This window comes from Piliocolobus tephrosceles, chromosome 15, assembly GCF_002776525.5.
Source record: "Piliocolobus tephrosceles isolate RC106 chromosome 15, ASM277652v3, whole genome shotgun sequence".
Taxonomy (NCBI): Eukaryota; Metazoa; Chordata; class Mammalia; order Primates; family Cercopithecidae; genus Piliocolobus; species Piliocolobus tephrosceles.
Window position 1 is genome coordinate 104,687,474 of NC_045448.1, and position 18,986 is coordinate 104,706,459.

Consider the following 18,986-nt stretch of genomic DNA (forward strand, 5'->3'; position numbering starts at 1 on the left):
CATTCTGAGATCCTGTCATCTTGTGGGTCGGTATAAGACCAGAAAACACTTGTACAGCTCCCGGGAATCCCCTTCTCAAGCCTGTTTCCGTTCAAACTGGACATATGCCTGGGTTTTCAGACCAAAGAAACAAGATTTTGCTGTGATTTTTGTTAACCCTCTTTTTTTGCAATCTTTTTGGTTATTTGCTCATTTGTATGTGTCTGAATCAGTTGCAATTTTGGTTTCTGGCATGTTAGCAGCCTGTGCTATACTATGAGAAATAGGTATCTTTTAAAGGCACTTTTTTCAGCAGCTATTATTTTCCTAAAAGTTTTCAATCAGTAATATTTCCATCCAAATGCTAATTATTATTGTTGTTGTTGTTGTGATTAAAGACAGCATCTTCCTCCACCACCCAGGCTGGAGTGTAGTGGCGCAATCATAGCTCACGGAAACCTGGAATTCCTAGGCTCAAGAGATCCTCCCACCTCAGCCTCCCAAAGTGCTGGGATTGCAGGCGTGAGCTACTGGTCCTGGCCTGTTACTATTATTAATCGATATGAATGCGTTGTATTTATTACTTTTCAAACTATAGTGTTTTTGTTTTGTTTTGTTTTGACTATAGAGTGGTAAAATAAGGTTGTTTGTGAATTTTTGTTGATTTAGAGGCCAATTTTAAGGTTTTGACTGTGACTTACTAGTCCTGAGCCTTCAAGCCTGACCCTGGAATCTGTGTGTAAAGGGGAATGTCGGGTCTTTGCCCACAAATGCCAGGAATGGATTGACAGGCAGAATGCACTCCGCAGTCCCATTAGGGAAGGAATGTGTTTCTCCCACTTGATCTTACTCCAAGGCTGCCACCTGGTGTCCCAGGTACAGGCCCATGGGAGTGCTTCCTCTTCACCAGGTACAGTGGCATTAGCTGCCGGCATTGAGATGAAATGCAGTGTAGTAAAAATTGCCGTGTCTGTTGTTGGCAGCACTTATCTGATAAGAATGTCATAACACGAATAATATGTGTGAAAGAACTGAAAAGCTGAATGATTATTCTGATACAGAAACTGAAAATGAAATCACGCTCTGATCAGCAGCCACTGCCATAAACATCAACGCTGGCATCTTGCATTTTTATTCCCGAGTCACAGAATTCATCCCGTGTCTTGTTTAGAAAACAGTAAGTTTCTGAGCACAAAGAATTCTGGAGTTAACTGCGGTCATCTGCCAGGCAGATCCCTCAATCCCGGCAACAGTCATATTATGCTTGGTAAAACCAGTGTAATTTCTTGCTACCATTCATTTACAGGCAAGAAAAGAGAATTACAGAGAGGTTCAGTGCATTCCTGTTTTTCTGACCATTGTGCTAGGCCTTTGAGGAGTTATAAGAGCATTATTAGACATGATCCCTTCCCTCAAAGAGATTGTAATCTAGTACGGATTTTAAAAATGTTCTGATAGTGGTAACACATGACAAGAAAGCTCCCAGCACTGAGTAGCATGTAGTTGCTAAATCAGTGGCATTGGCCAGGCGCGGTGGCTGACACCTGTAATCCCAGCACTTTGGGAGGCCAAGGCAGGTGGATCACCTGAGGTCAGGAGTTTGAGACCAGCCTGGCCAATACGGTGAAACCCCGTCTCTACTAAAAAATACAAAAATTGGCTGGCGTGGTGGCGTGCGCCTGTAATCCCAGCAACTCAGGAGGCTGAGGTGGGAGAATCGCTTGAACCCGGGAGGCAGAGTTTTCAGTGAGCTGAGATCATGCCATTGCACTCCAGCCTGGGCGACAGAGCGAGACTCCATCTTAGAAAAAAAAAAAAAAAAGTGACATTGATTATATATAAGTGGAGGGTAGAGAGGGCTCGCTCAGGGTAGTACAGGTCACCTTCACAGACAGGCCAGGATGAGAAAGAATGCAGAGGTAAGTGAGATGGAATAATGTGAAAGGAAAAGTGAAACAAGGTGGGGGCAGGAAAGCCTGGGGCAGGACAGGAAGTAAGCCATCAGGCTTGGGGAAGACCTTGTATAGAAAAGCAGCAGGCGGTAATGCCACAGCGGTCCTTGATGGTACCATGTGGCAGAGCATCTTGAACAATTGGACCAGGGTCACTGGAAACTTTGGAGCAAAGGTGACATAGTAACTGAGATGGAACATTCCTGTGGTAGCGACAGACAAAGGAGAGAGACCAGGAAAAGGGTGTTTCTCCTCACTTGTTTTAATAGGGAAATTAAAACATGGTTTAAAGTTTTTCTAGTTGAACCTATTTGTAAGCTAAATAGACTTTGCAGATCTTCAAAGCTGCAGTTTGAACTCGAAGATTAAACTTCAGGCAAAAATTCTATTTCTGTGTATTCTCTCCTTTGGTAACAAAGAGCTGCTACGTGAGGTGGGGATGCCCGAGGCCTCCTACCAGTTGTCCTAAAACAGGCAGAGGCAGCTGGCATCAGAAAAGTGGTCAGCTACATGGAGGGCATTGTGCAGATTGAGCACATGCAAGGCTATGCACCATCAGGGTGTGGGTTCTTGGAGACTGGCATCAGTCTTGCTGTAAAGTAGACGTGAAAATGAAAACTGGCCCATGTGCCCATGACCTTCTAAAAATTGGGATATGGAGGATAGAGAAAACATTAGACAGTTATGAAGAGCAATATTCTGTACCCTTATTTAACCACTTATCCTTTGATTTTAGGAGAAAAGTGAGTATATTTACTATAAAGAGTCTTGGCATTATAAGTCTATACAAGGAATAAGAAGTCACCTGAATGTATTCCTTGAGTAACTAGACATCTGTGTAGGGAGAAGGGACTGGCGGTGCTGTGTTGAGGCAGATGTGTGGATTCTCAGTTCCATCGCTCGGAGTATCTAAAAGGCTAAGGAGTGGGACCTAGCAGCGTGCACCTGTGGTTCCAGCTGCTCGAGAGGCCAAGGCAGGAGGATCATATGAGCCCTGGAGTTTGAGGCCAGCCTGGGCAACTTAGCGAGACTTTATCTCAAAAACAAGGGCAGGTGACTAAGAAACCCAAGGGCAAAACTGAGGACCTCTCAAGCTGGGGGAATAGGGTGCAGTCTTATTCCTGAGTGACAAGAAAATGAAAAAGGAGAGAAGGCAGACAGATCAAAGAAAGGACAGGGGAGTTTATAAGGTGGGAAGGTCGTCAGCTAGACTTTGGAGTAAGTGGTTTTAAACATTACATTTATCTTCCTGTCTTACATGTGGTATGGGAAGTGGTTAAAGGGTGGCCAAAGTAGGTCAGTAGAGGCAAAGCAGCAATGAAAGGGTGGTTGGGGGTGATATCAGGAACACAGGCAGGGGTGAGGACCATGGCTACGTGACGTGGGATCAGTGTTCTTGTAATGAAATAGCATTCTTTCTTAGTGATAAAAGAATGTGGAGCAAGCTAAGTGCAATTTTAACAGGAATGATAAATTTTACCTTTGCTTATATTTTAAATCATTACAAGAAATGAGATGCAAATGAAATACATTCTTATCAAATTGTATTATCCCACTGACTGCTATTATTTTGTCAGAAATCTGTTTCTATGAAAAAACTTAGGGACATTTTCTCCAATGAAAAGTGCAGATCATACTTAAGAATCATAATAATCTCTTTATCTTTCTGTTTTAGTAATACATAGTTTGCATTAATAATCCTAGCTTCATTATAGGCTACATTTGCATGATGCTTATTCTTTTAATTAAGAAAACTCTTTCCCATATATTCTCTCATCTCAGACTCCTGAAGGGGTGGCCTGCCCCTCCACACCTGTGGGCGTTCCTCGTTAGGTGGAACAAAAGACTTGAGAAAAGAAATGAGACACAGAGACAAAGTATAGAGAAAGAAAAAGTGGGCCCAGGGGACCAGCGCTCAGCATACAGAGGACTCACGCCGGCACCGGTCTCTAGTTCCCTTAGTATTTATTGATAATTATCTTCACCATCTTAAAGAAAAGGAAGTGGCAGGATAATAGGATCATTATAGGGAGAAAGTCAGCGGTAAGACATATGAATAAAGTTATCTGTGACATGAATAAGTTTAAGGAAAAGTGCTGTGCCTTAATATGCATATGTAAACATCTCCATAAACCTTTTCAGTGCATAAAGAGCAGTATTGCACTAGCAAGTCCCGCCTTTTGCTGCCTTCAGGTACATGTTTAACAAAACATACCCTGCACAGCCCAAAATCCTTTAAACCTGGAGTCACCACAGCACATGTCTCTTGCAAGGACAAGGTTGGGGGTAGGGTCACAGAATAACAGTATCTCAAATACAGAACAAAATGGAGTCTCTTATGTCTACTTCTTTCTATATAGACACAGTAACAGGCTGATCTCTCTGTCTTTTCCCCACAGACTCCCAAAAACTAGAGCTCAGAGTGAAGCTATATTTCTCATTTTAGAGACAATTCAGAAATTCAGCTTGATATTAATCAGTGCTGTCTTTTACTGAATGCTTAAATGTGAGGGGAACTATGCTAGTTTCTTTGTATATGTATATATGTATGATCTCATTTAATCTTTATTATGGACTAAACCATGGGATAGTTATATCCTCATTTCCTCTGGTTCTAAGACACCACAAACTAAGATCTGATTGATCATAAAGTCCACAGCTTGAAATCACAGAAGTTTACTGAGCTTGTGACTTACCTAAGCTCAGGAGGCTAGCAAGTGATAGAAGAGGAAATGGAGATAGTCTATTCGCCCTTGATTTTCCCATGCAATTCTAATGTGAAATTTTAGTGTAATGGATAATCAATCTTATAAAAGCATTGCACCTCATAAATTACATTTTATTTTGTATATATATTACCTAACATTTTGTATTCATATTACATTACACATGTATTAAAATAATCCGTATAAATAATTGTTAAGTTTTTGGAAATTCTTACCGACCTGAATGCTTTAAGTAACCATATTTTCTTTACTGTTCTTTCAGGTAGTTAGTAGAATTCGTTAGATGGAAAAATCACACGGAAATGCTTAGGTATAATTAAAGCAAAATTAGCAAGCAAGTTTGCATTGAAATGTGGATGTTCAGTTCAATTCAACAAGTTTATATAGAGCACTTACTATGTAAGATGTTCCAGTCTATACAAAGATAAGTAGATAATATCCCTCTCAGAGGAAATTTATAGTCCTTCTTTAGGCGATTATGTTTAGTAAATCCAAATGCTCTTGAAAGGGATTATTAGAATTCCTATTTGGGGATTAGGTCTAGTAAAACTGAATGCTCTTAAAAGAGATTATTAGGATTCCTAAGTATTGCTTTTATTTTACATTGGAGAAAGAGCATTCAAAGAGAGAGAAATGGTTGGGTGTAGATTGAAGTACGTGTTCATAAAACTACAACACAAAACAGAATGTAAGAGAAAAAGAAATACGTGCTTTGGAGGAGCATGAGCAGGGAACTGTCCTATTATTTGGCATAGAAGGGAAATCTGCAAAAGCCTCAAGACATAAATGATGTTTGAGACGAGCCTTCATGGATAAAGAGAGACCCAGATACTTATGAAGAAGAGCATTCACATGTTAAGGGGATGGTGTAAGTAAAAGCAGAGGCTAGTTTTTCTTGTAGGTAGAGTATTTGCAGAGCAATAAAAAGGCATGAAGCCAAAGACTGGGACCTTATTGTAGAAGGTCTTGAGTGCTAGGGTGAGGCTTCTGAAAGTAAATGCAGTAGAGTGGAAAACAAATACTGGACTGGGATAAAGAGTTATCTGGCCAAACCTAGGAACTGAGTGACCTTGGACTAATCAGTTCATCTTTTTGAGCTTTACCTTCCTCGCTGTACTGTGGAGATGGTAATTATTGCTTTAAAGGTTGGGCATAAGTGACACAATGCATGGGGAAGTGTTCTGAAAACTAAATCTTAACAGGAGGCGTCATCATCATCTACAGAGTCACCATTGCCATCATCATCATCATTGTGATGTGATGATGCATATGAAGTTTTGTTGTTTTTTGTTTGTTTGTTTGTTTGAGGTGGAGTCTCGCTCTGTCACCCAGCCTGGAGTGCAGTGGTGCGATCCCGGCTCAGTGCAACCTCCGCCTCCCAGGTTCAAGCGATTCTCCCGCCTCAGCTGCCCTAGCTGGGACTACAGGCGTGCGCCACTACGCCTGGCTAATCTCGTATTTTTAGTAGAAACAGGATTTCACTGTGTTGGCCAGGCTGGTCTGCCAACTCCTGACTTCAGGTGATCCTCCCGCCTTGGCCTCCCAAAGTGCTGGGATTACAGGCATGAGCCACTGTGCCCGGCCACCTATGAAGATTTTTAGAGCAGTGAAGTTTTTCTGAATTAGGAAAATTCAGTTTGCAGCAATGTGGAGGGTGGACTGCTAACAGAAGACAGAGAACCAATCAGGATGCTGTAAGAGTACTTCAGGTGAAAGATAATGAAGATGTGATTAGGATGGCAGTTCAGGTAACAGAAAGGAGAGAAAGGTAAACACACTGCAGAGATTCAGTGCTGAATGTTCAGTTCAGTATTTGTTCAGAAACAAAGTGAGCACCCATTCTGCTCCAGGCTCTGTGTTAGGTGCTGGGCCACCAGACACAAATGACACAGCCTTGAGGGGTTCATCACAGGTCAGAGGGGAGGCACAGATGTATAAACAAGTAACCACAACAGAGGGGAACAAGTGTTCTAATAGTAGACCTGTACGTGGGAAATGTGGCACGAAGGAAGGTTAAGTCAACGGCGGCTTGGTTTGGCCAAATGAAGGCTTCATAGCAAAGGAGGAAATGGAGCTGGGTCTTGACGGATGAGTAAACAACCCAGAAAAGAGTAGGAGGTTGGGAGGTGCTACCAGCATGTGCAAACCATGGTATATTCAGAGGATCTCAGCTTGGGAGGCTGGAGTTAGGAGCTGGCTAGAATGTACAAGGTCTTGGATCTACTTAGAGGTAGCCCAGGATATGGTAAGTCCAGCTGCTGGGTGAACTTCAGCAAATCACTTAACCTTTTAATTGTTTAGTTTCCTTATCTGTAAAATAAGAAAATAATAAATCCTACCTTTCAGTGTGCATATGAGAATTAATTAAGTAAATCACCTAAAGCATTTAAAATGATGCATAATATATTTTAAATGCTTAATAAATGAGAATTATTGTTGTTATTATGAGAGAGGGAGTAAAAGAGAAGGAATCTGGGATAACTACAGGTATGCTGACTTGAAGAGTTAATAGATGTTGCTGCCATTAACCAGGATATAAAACAAGGAGAAGAAACGTTTGTGTGGTGTGTAAGTTTAACTTTAAACATGGTGAGTTTGAATCGCTCATGAGCACCCAGGTTGAGAGGCTCAGTAGACATCTAGAGTGGGCACATTAGACCTGGATGTGCTTTTAGGCATCATTAGCATACTAAATGGTTTTTAAAGCCACAGTAGCAAGATCAGCAAGGCAAAGAAGGGTAGTGAGAGGAAGGCTGAACACAAAACACCCGAGGAACAGTGAGAGAAAAGAAGTTTCAGCAAAAACGAATGAGCATGAGATCTCCAAGAGTGCCGCTGGGCCAGGAGGACAGCGTGGGAGCCAGAGGGGAAGAGAGTCAGGAGGAAATGAGCATTCAAGGACATCCAATGACCCTGACAACAGAAGGGCTTATGTAAGGGCTGCTTCTATTGAAAATGGTTGCTAAGGTCTTGGAAATGTGAAGGTGGGTCATGAGTTCACAGGTATTCGTTTCATTAATCTTAAGCTTACACACACACATGCACAATATTATATGGACTCCTATGTGTATAATCTGCAACAAAAACTCTTAAGTCAAAAATAGAAATGGTAGACGAGGATGTCAAAACAGCAAGTATAAAGACTTCTTTGAGAATGTTAGCTATCAAGAAAAATAGAGAAATGAAGAGCAGCTGGAGGAGGAATACAGGGTCAGGAAGGGCTGGGGCCTGAGATCATTTGTCAGTCTTAGGGGAAGAATCCAGTGGAGAAGGAAAGATTGACGTTAAAGCAATACCAGTGGGATACTGATGGAACTAGATCCCCAAGGACAGAGGAACAGACAGACAGAAGGCGCAGACAGGCATCAGCTTGGAACTCATGCCTCTTCCAGTCAGACCAGAGGGAAGGCAACAGGGTCAGGCATGAACACCCATAGGTCTGTCCTTGTACACTTAAGAGCCTTTGTTTATTCAGTGCCATAGGAGGCAAGGTCACCTGTTGTGAGAAAGCAGGGATCAAAATGAGGCTCAAAAAAAATCACCAATATGGAAAGAGTATCTGAGGAACTCAGAAAAAGGAACAGACTAAGAATGAATGCAAGGACTGCCCAAGCCACTTGGCCCAAGCCACCACCAGATTGCGCAATTGCCTTTAAAAACCAATAGAAAGCTAGGAAGGTAGGTAGGGCAGGAGGCGATTTTGGAGGGAGCCATTAGGCTGATTTAAAGGGGTGGAGTGGACAAAGAAAGATGCAGCCCTCATCTTTAGTGAGGATCCAGAACCACCTGGCGAGAGCCTCAAAGGAGAAGGAAAGGAGGGCTCAAGTTTAGAGAAGTCAGTGTCCTACTTCTATATCCCACCATTGTGCATAGTTACCTTTTCCTAAGGAGCCCAAGCACAGAATCAGAGAAGCCAGAATGGGAGCTTGATCCAGAATTGGAGACATGAGGGCTTGATCCAGATGTGTATGGACCTACCAGTGATTCTCCCCTGTGTAGGAGAAGCCAGCTAAGATGTTTGCAAGATGGCTGGTGTTGGGTTTTAAATTTCAAGAGCAATTTAATATTTCAAGCCAATTTTTACCTGATGAGAAATAGGGCTTGGAGATTCCCTGGAATGAGCTGGCTCAGAGTAGACTAGGAAAAGCCAAGATTCCGAATCTTCAAGACAGAGTCCAAAGGTCAGAGTTAAAGTCAGGGTTATGAAGCCAAAAATTTGAGGGAAGCAGAGATGGACTCAAAAGAAGAACATGTCGAGAAGGTGAAGTGAAATGCTTGGGGGTACCCACAAGATTGCCCAGTTGCCTTTAAAAACCAACAGGGGCCAGGTGTGGTGGCTCACGCCTGTAATCTCAACACTTTGGGAATCTGAGGCGGGCGGATCACCTGAGGTCAGGAGTTTAAGACCAGCCTGACCAACATGGAGAAACCCCATCTCTACTAAAAATACAAAATTAGCCAGGTGTGGTGACGCATGCCTGCAATCCCAGCTACTCGGGAGGCTGAGGCAGGAGAATCGCTTGAACCGGGAGGCAGAGGTTGCAGTGAGCCAAGATCACGCCATTGCACTACAGCCTGGGCAACAAGAGCAAAACTCCATCTCAAAAAAAAAAAAAAAAAAAAAAACAATAGGAAGCTATCATGAAGGCAGGGAGGGCAGGAGGCAGTTTTGGAGGGAGCCATTAGTCTGATTTAAAGGGGTGGGGTGGACAGAGAAACATGCAGCTGATCTTTAGTGCATCTTTAGTGAGGATCCAAAACCACCTGGCGAGAGCTTCAAAGGAGAAGGGGTATTTGCATGAGGTCAGCAAGCTAAGAGAATGTGTCATCTGCCTTCTGTGGAAATTGCTTTTGAGGTTGGGTGGTTACTGGATGGATGAACAGGTGTGTTGGAGGGAAGGAAGGAAGAAAGAAATGGAAAGATTGATTACAAGCATAGCTGGAATTAGAGAAGAAAGACTGATAATAGACACAGCCAGAACCGATACCCTAACTTTCAAATTCAGTAGATGCTGAACTGAGCACTTCGTGTACATAAGACGTAGTCACAGTGCCTGCCAGTGGTGAGTTTTCAGGAAATGTTCATGCAGGGAATGAGTGGGTGCCCAGGGATGGACCGTGATTAAGATACAACAATCAGGAGGACGGTTTCTGCCCTTAAGAATCACAGCTCAGCCAGGCACGGTGGCTCACGCCTGTAATCCCAGCACTTTGGGAGGCCGAGGTGGGTGGATCACGAGGTCAGGAGATCGAAACCATCTTGGCGAACACGGTGAAACCCCATCTGTACTAAAAATACAAAAAAATTAGCCGGGTGTGGTGGTGGGCACTTGTAGTCCCAGCTTCTGGGAGGCTGAGGCAGGAGAATGGCGTGAACACGGGAGGCGGAGCTTGCAGTGAGCTGAGATCGCGCCACTGCACTCCAGCCTGGGCAACAGAGTGAGACTCCGTCTGAAAAAAAAAAAAAGAATCATAGCTCAATGGTATCTCAAAGTGTGTCTGCTATTCCACTCTTGGATAAATGGTGTAGTAAACAGATTTGAACCTGAAAGTGTCAGTTGTAAGAAGCTGTTGGTCTAGGAAGTGTTCTTTTGAAAGTACTGTTACTCATTTTTTTATGGACTTCTCATTTTTTTTATTCGTGAGTTGCTGGAGAACACACTGAAATAATAGTTTATCTTTTTGGATTTTAGCTACAGTCGCAGACAAATTGCACAAATGTGAGGCATTCTGATACACAGAGGGAGTCTGTATGCAAAGTTAACATAGACATACCGGGGTGGTATGTATAAGTCTGATGTTTAATCATGAGTTATTAGTTTGTACTTCGCCATGTTGGCCCCTGAGGATCTTACGGTGTAAACTGTGTAAGCAAAAGAGTGATTGATTGCAAAGGCAGCTATTGAGTGGCTGGTTAGCAGTGGGATGGACTCAGGAACACGTCAGTAAACAGAAGAGGAAAAGGACAATTGGTTTAATAGTTTGTAATTGATGAGTAATTTCTCTACAAAAGCTTTGAGGCCACTTGTAGCAAAAACACGTATCCTCTCCAGTATTGAAAATGGAAGAAGAGAATCAGAAACTTTGTAGAGGAGAGATGGCCCTGTGGGAGAGCCGAGGTATAGAAAATCCACTTGTGTCTTCATGGCTTTCTTAATTGGGTAGCGACACTCTGGGTAAGAATGGACCAGGTCCTCGACGAGGTGGCCCAACTCTGAGAATGACGAATAGTTCCTTGACTCTATGGACAGATTTGCCACTGTGGACACAAACTTGACAGTCCTGCTTCTCAGCCTCCTCAAAGGGAGACCAAGGCACCAGCAGGACAGAGATGGGAGGAGAGAGGGACATTTTAAAGGGTCACTGGATCTGCCTTTGCTTTCCTGGGGGAGCGTTGGTAACAGCAGAATGGAGAAGGGACACCTAGAATGCGTATGTGTCTGACCCACCTACTGCCTGTGTCACGTGTCGTGGTGTGGGAGAGATGATATGGGGTCAGTAAATCCTTCCCGTGTGGCCTTGAACACACTCGCCCTCCCACGGCTTCCTGTGTGGGTTCTGCATTATCTGAGGTGCTGGGGATGGTGAATGACCCAAGAAAAGAAGGCGCACGACCATTCCCAAGAGCTCTTTCATTCCAAAAGCCTGACAGGATCCCTTTTCAACAGCCACCCGCCAAAGGGAGGTAAGGAAATGTCCTCACCTCAAGAGAGAGAACTTCTCACTTTTCTGAAAATGGATCGACCACTGCTTCTGTGCTTGCTTAGGTTTGGAAGTGCAGGCAAATCAAGAAATAGGGTTCTGTCGGGCCCAGTGGCTTATGTCTGTATACCCAGCACTTTGGGAGCCCGAGGTGGGCTGATCGCCCGAGGTCAGGAGTTCGAGACCAGCCTGGCCAACATGGTGAAACGCTGTCTCTACTGAAAATACAAAAATTAGCCAGGCATAGTAGTGGGCACCTGTAATCCCAGCTACACAGGAGGCTGAGGCAGGAGAATCACTTGAACCTGGGAGGCAGAGGGTGCAGTGAGCCAGATCGCACCACTGCACTCCAGCCTGGGTGACAGAGTGAGACGCCATCTCAAAAAAAAAAAAAAAAAAAAATAGGGTTCAGATCCAATTCATAAACGCCAAGTTGGCATCCTGGTCATCAGAAATCAATATAATTCTGTAATCATTTATTGATTAGAGCTCTCTTCCGGAGATGAAACTGAAGGTGAATACTGGAAGTAAATAAAACAACCCCCTCTCCCTCTCCCAAGGCTTAGAGAAAGTGTGTCAAAAAGTGTACGAGAAATTATTCCATGTTAAGCCCATGTTGTGTTCTTACTGCCGTGTTATAAGACATGACACCATTCTCTCTCTGTATTTCATAGGCCCGATTGGTTTTTTCACTCTCTGTGAATGACATATTTCTGAAGACCACAGTGATGTGTGGGCCTTATTGAGAACGGATGCTTTATTTCTAATTGTATAAATAACTCCTCTAATAAAGATCCATAAAGTTAAAAGTACCTTATGCATTCCTTTGGAGACACCCTGTGAATTTTGTGGGATCAAGTCCAAGTCCCCTTCATGTGGCATTTTCCATAGAACTTTTGCTGGTAGATTGTCCCTTTACTCAGCGCTTTAAATGAAGTGAAAATAGGACAGCCTTGCAAGCCTTTTTGAGGTATAAAGGGAGCATGGGGAGAGCCAAGGAATCAAGAATTGGTAAAATTAGGAAATGAAATCATAAAAGTGGATTTCACATCTTTTTTTTTTTTATTCTTTCAGCCTTTGTACATTTATTACCCCTTCCCTGCCTTATGAAGGCCCACTTGTACCGCCGCTTTACATATCGCTGATTTTGAATACTGTCTGTATCATAATATTGTTTGTTTTTTCTCCCATGCTTTAGGAGATGACCTGGCTTCCACCACTTTCTGCTATTCAAGCACCTGGCAAAGTGGAACCAACCAAATTTCCATTTCCAAATAAGGTGAGATCTTGCACCCCTCAGGAGGAATATGCTTTCCTCATGCAGGCATTTCTACTGGGCAGTGGGTTTACCCGTGATTGTCTTTTCTCCTGTAAATATTCCTGCCAGAGGCACGTGAATCTGATCCTTAACAATTTGCAAGCACATCCCTATTCATTTATGAAAGGGGGAGAATCAAGCCTCCAATCTTACTTACCTACACTTCTCTGCAAAATGTGATACTAATGTAATTATCATTTTATCTAAAAAACATTTGTGAAGTTGAAATGCATCTTATAATCATTTTAAACATTCAATGTGATGTATACAATTGTATGTCCTGAATTTTTCTGAAAAGCTGTTATTAAGTTAATGATGTATCTTAAAATCAATGTCTTAGTGTTGAAGACATGTGGTATTTAATTTCCCTGAATATCTTTTTTAAAGCTTAAGATATTTTCTAGGACTTAAAAAGAGGTATCTATATTTTCTAAGGAAAAGCACACAAAAAATTGGCCACAAAATAAATGACTGTAGACATGAGTGTAATAGACTTCCTTTGATTTGAATAACTGACACATACTACATACTTATTATAAAGGATCAAATTATACAAACGGGAAGAGACCAAAATCTCAACATCCCTGGCACTCCAAGCCAGAGATTATTTCCCTACCCAGAGATTACTATCAAGAGTTTATGTGCCATTTCAGTCATTTTCTCTGTGCCTTATAGGCACATATATACATGTGCAATTTTTCCAATTCCTAAGTTGTATGGTACTAAAAGTATTTTTTCCAGAAGTTGATTTTTTTCAACAATATATATCATTACTAAATATCAATATCACAGCTTTCTGGTTGGGCATGCTGGCTCATTCCTGTAATCCCAGCACTTTGGGAGGCCAAAGCAGGTGGCTCAGTTGAGGTCAGGAGTTCAAGACTAGCCTGGCCAACATGGTGAAACCCAATGTCTACTAAAAATACGAAATTAGCCAGGCATAGTGGTGCATGCCTGTAATCCCAGCTACTCGAGAGGCTGAGGCAGGAGAATCACTTGAACCTGAAAGGTGGAGCTTGCAGTGAGCTGAGATTGTGCCACTGCACTCCAGCTTGGGCAACAGATGGAGACTCTGTTTCAGAAACAAACAAAAATAAATAAATATCAATATCACTGCTTTCTAAGGTGAATTATTGAAAGAATTGTTCATTGCTGTTATCACAAAGATAAATTCCATTGTAAGAGTTGATTTTTCTTACAATAAAATGTATTTGAAGACCTTTTCAAGTGAATATACAGAGATTTTCTTCATTCTTCAAAACAGCAACAAAATAGTTTGTATGAATTTGCCGTAGAAAATGAAGTTCCCAGGCTTCTAGCCCTTTCATTCAGTACAGGGGAATTTAGCTGAACAGTTTATTCAGTATGTACTTCCAGTGGCATCCTGCCATCCTCAGAATAAAATGCACAATGCTTACAATCTTTGTACATAATCTAGCCAAAATAATTCAGACCCAAAATAGAATCATGGACATTTTTGTTATGTGTAGGTATCATGGTATAAGTGCAATTTATATAATTGGGCACATACAAAAGCATAGTTGGTTGTGACTTTTCCAAACATATTGTACCAGTTTGTTCTGTTTTGTTTCATGTAGATACTTAAGTGCAAGTAATGATTCCTGAGGTCAAATTGAGACTTTAAATCATTAGTACAAAAATTTCATTTTTTAGCTCAATTGAGGTATAATTGACCAAAAATGTATATATTTAAGGTAAACAACTTGATGTTTTGATATTGTGAAATAATCACCACAATCAAGCTAATTAATATATCAATAACCTCACATAGTTACCATTTTCTTTTCTTTTTATGGTGATGAGAACATTACCTCCTTGCAAATTTCTAAAGATCTACCCTCATGGTTAACCATAGTCACATTTCTGATACATCATATATTATTCATATACACACATATGTGTACACACACACATAGCATAGGCATTGTACTGCGTGAACTAAGCCAGACACAGAAAGCCGAATACTATATGTTATTACCTATATGTAGAATCTAAAATCGACACCCAGAAACAGTGAGGAGAATGGCGGTTGCTAGGGGCTGGGGAGGGGACAATGGGAGTGTCAGTCAAAGATACAAAGTGTCATTTATGCAAGATAAATAAGTTCTGGAGATCCTCGTGCACAGAAACATGACTGTAGTTAAAATTTTGTATTTTAAAGACAGAAAATAGGCTGGGCACAGCTCATGCCTGTAATCCCAGCACTCTGGGAGATGGGCGGATCACCTGAGGTCAATGTTCCAGACCAGCCTGGCCAACATGGTGAAACCCTGTCTCTACCAAAAATACAAAAATCAGCCAGGTGTGGTGGTTCACACCTATAATCCCAGCTACTCCAGAGCCTGAGCGGGGAGGATTGCTTGAACCTGGGAGGCAGAGGTTGCAGCGAGCTGAGATTCTGCCACTGCACTCCAGCCTGGGCAACAAGAGCGAAACTATGTGTCAAAAAAAAAAAAAAAAAAGTTTTATTTTTCACTCAAAAATCCATTATTATCTATCAGGTAGGGCACAGAATTTCAAACTTAAATGAAAAGAAAAGTGTCTTATTTAGGACCACTGTAGAATTTGCGTGGAACTATTTCATCTCTAGATGTTTTTGCCTTGTCCAAGAAAAAGTGGATTTTACAAAGTGTAGGAACATTGCAGATTTTAATAATGCCTTTTTTCAAAAAGTTCACTATGAATACTGATAATGTATCTTGTACAAAGAAACAAGACTGCATGAGGTTCCTATTTCTATTATAACAAATTGCCACAAACTTAGTGACTTCAGACAACACTCATTTATTATCTTATACTTCTGGTGGTCAGAAGTCTGAAATCTGTGTCACTGAGCTAAAATCAAGGTGTCAGCAGAGCTGCAATCACACTGCAGGCACCAGGGAAGGATGTATTTTCTTGCTGTTTCTAGTGTCTAGAGGCTCCCCCTGTCCGTGGCTCATGGTTCACATCAGTGTGACCTCCACTTACCTCTTCCCCCTCTCACGTCTCCTTCTCGGACTCTCCCGCCTCCTCCTTTCCCTTATAAAGACCCTTGTGATTCCATTGGCCCTGCCCTGATGATCTCCCATCTCCAAATCATTAATCACATTTGCAAAGTCTCTTTTTCCATGGGAGGTAACATACTCACAGGTTCTGGGAATTAGAGCACAGACATCTTTGGGGGTGGCATTATTCTGCCTATAACCAAGATTGTTACTGATTTTCACACAGAGTACACCTCTTTTAACCTGGATCTCACCAAATTTTATATTCTGACAGCTGGCCCTTGCAGTTCATTAATGAGACTATTAACCTTTGAGATGTTCACCAATTCTAGTGTGTAGGAGCTGAAACTGTTTTTGGAATTTGCGGTGCAGAATCTCCGAAATGACTAACAAACAATAGAATTGAACCCTTATTAAGATTGAGGGGGCAATTTGACCTCACAAGAAAAGTCGATTTAACGGTGGGTTCTGAGTTACCAGTACTACTTAATTAATTAGCTGAATACTTCCTAGAATTTCCTCATTTTGTCTGGGTATTGAAGGATATCATATATAATAAAGTCAATTGATAATGAACTTGGCTATTTTCTATTCTCTGAGGACTTAATTTGGAGTTGCAATTCCCTAGACAAACGCCAGCAGACATTTCTGCCTCATTCTTCAAATCTCAAAGGTAATTGAATTTGGTAAAGAAAAGAATCCATGACTCCTTTAAATTGGCTGCCATTATCGGGTATTTCAACCAAGAGAGAAGAAAATGTATTTGCTTTGCTTTTTTCCTTTCATTTCTGCAGCAATCTCATACATTTTGAAATGCAAATAAAGAAATCAAAATTGTAGGGCATTTACCACCCTCAAGAAAGTGGATGTCCAAAGCTAAGGCCATGTTTCAAGCATTCACATAGCCATGGATGCTGTATCTGGTAGGTTCGGACAAGGCCTGAAACTTCTTTTTTTTTCTTTTTTTTTTTTTTTTTTTTTTGAGACAGAGTTTTTTTTTATTGAGACAGCCTCTGTCACCCAGGCTGAAGTGCAGTGGTGTGATCTTGGCTCACTGCAACCTCCACCTCCCAGGTTCAAGCAATTCTCATGCCTCAGCCTCCCTAGTAGCTGGGATTACAGGCACCCGCAACCACGCCCAACTAATTTTTGTATTTTTAGTAGAGACGGGATTTCAGCATTTGAGGCCAGGCTGGTCTCAAACTTCTAACCTCAAGTGATCCGCCTGCCTCAGCCTCACAAAGTGCTGGGATTACAGACGTGAGCCACAGTGCCCGGCCCTGAAACTGTTTTTGCTTATTGATTTTTAAAGCATTATACAGAAGAATTCTAGCATCTTTACAGAATTGAGACTCCTGTTAGCTTTCTCTTCACCTATCACAATGAGAATGAAAGCCAGCAAGTGTGAAGGGAGAGTACTTTGAAGTTGGAAAGTTTATTATACATCTCCTTCTTTGGGTTGCTAGTGTGCTTCAAAAACTACCACACAATTGTGTGCACTAAAACTCATGTTTAGCATTACCTCAAAATAAGCATTTCAATTAATTGTAAAAGAAATTATTTCAACTGTTTGAGCTTTATCAAGTTAAGAATGAGGGTGAAGGCAGACCCAGCTTAATCAGATGGTAATTTTTCCTACCATAATTAGCTTTCCATGGGATTCTGGAAATATAAGGAGATATATTTCCATTTCTTGCCTTTTGTAGTTCCAGTGATAGACTGATAGGGTAAGAGAAGTATGAGGGTGGAGCCATTCCCAAGTGGTTTCAAAAAGCCATTTTTAAGTAATGCCATCACAATAGACTGTCCTGCATCAGAAACATGGCTAAAAAGCTTCTGTATTTCATTGACCTAAGGTGCATTTTTTTTGTTTATGTTTTTTGTTTTGTTTTGTTTTTTATTTATTTTTTTTTTATTATACTTTAAGTTCTAGGGTACGTGTGCATACCGTGCAGGTTTGTTACATATGTATACCTGTGCCATGTTGGTGTGCTGCACCCATCAACTCGTCAGCACCCATGAATTCATCATTTATATCATGTATAACTCCCAATGCAATCCCTCCCCCTTCCCCCCTCCCCATGATAGGCCCCAGTATGTGATGTTCCCCTTCCCGAGTCCAAGTGATCTCATTGTTCAGTTCCCACCTATGAGTGAGAACATGCGGTATTTGGTTTTCTCTTCTTGTGACAGTTTGCTAAGAATGATGGTTTCCAGCTGCATCCATGTCCCTACAAACGATGCAAACTCATCCTTTTTTATGGCTACATAGTATTCCATGGTGTATATGTGCCACATTTTCTTAATCCAGTCTGTCACTGATGGACATTTGGGTTGATTCCAAGTCTTTGCTATCGTGAATAGTGCCGCAATAAACGTACGTGTGCATGTGTCTTTATAGCAGCATGATTTATAATCCTTTGGGTATATACCCAGTAGTGGGATGGCTGGGTCATATGGTACATCTAGTTCTAGATCCTTGAGGAATCGCCATACTGTTTTCCATAATGGTTGAACTAGTTTACAATCCCACCAACAGTGTAAAAGTGTTCCTATTTCTCCACATCATCTCCAACACCTGTTGTTTCCTGACTTTTTAATGATTGCCATTCTAACTGGTGTGAGATGGTATCTCATTGTGGTTTTGATTTGCATTTCTCTGATGGCGAGTGATGATGAGCATATTTTCATGTGTCTGTTGGCTGTATGAATGTCTTCTTTTGAGAAATGTCTGTTCATATCCTTTGCCCACTTTTTGATGGGGTTGTTTGTTTTTTTCTTGTATATTTGTTTGAGTTCTTTGTAGATTCTGGATATTAGCCCTTTGTCAGATGAGTAGATGGCAAAAATTTTCTCCCATTCTGTAGGTTGCCTGTTCACTCTGATGGTAGTTTCTTTTGCTGCCGAAATGAAAGAAGTTCATGAACTTATGAAACTTAGTTTGGCTGGATATGAAATTCTGGGTTTATGAAATTCTGGGTTTCTCCCATTCTGTAGGTTGCCTGTTCACTCTGATGGTAGTTTCTTTTGCTTCTCTTTGAAGCAAGTGCAGAAGCTCTTTAGTTTAATTAGATCCCATTTGTCAATTTTGGCTTTTGTTGCCGTTGCTTTCGGTGTTTTAGACATGAAGTCCTTGCCCATGCCTATGTCCTGAATGGTACTACCTAGATTTTCTTCTAGGGTTTTTATGGTATTAGGTCTAACATTTAAGTTTCTAATCCATCTTGAATTAATCTTCGTATAAGGAGTAAGGAAAGGATCCAGTTTCAGCTTTCTACTTATGGCTAGCCAATTTTCCCAG

At 41.5% G+C, this 18,986-nt stretch overlaps 1 protein-coding gene across 3 annotated transcripts in view; it reads left to right on the top strand.

Moving 5' to 3' along the window:
* Nucleotides 1–18,986, top strand: part of AFF3 (AF4/FMR2 family member 3) — a 630,275-nt gene that overhangs the window by 389,260 nt on the left and 222,029 nt on the right. For all 3 annotated transcript variants that reach the window (XM_023211385.2, XM_023211386.2, XM_023211387.2), the window contains one exon: nt 12,558–12,638. In XM_023211385.2, coding sequence (XP_023067153.1) covers nt 12,558–12,638 — 81 coding nt within the window. The remainder of the gene's footprint in view (nt 1–12,557; nt 12,639–18,986) is intronic.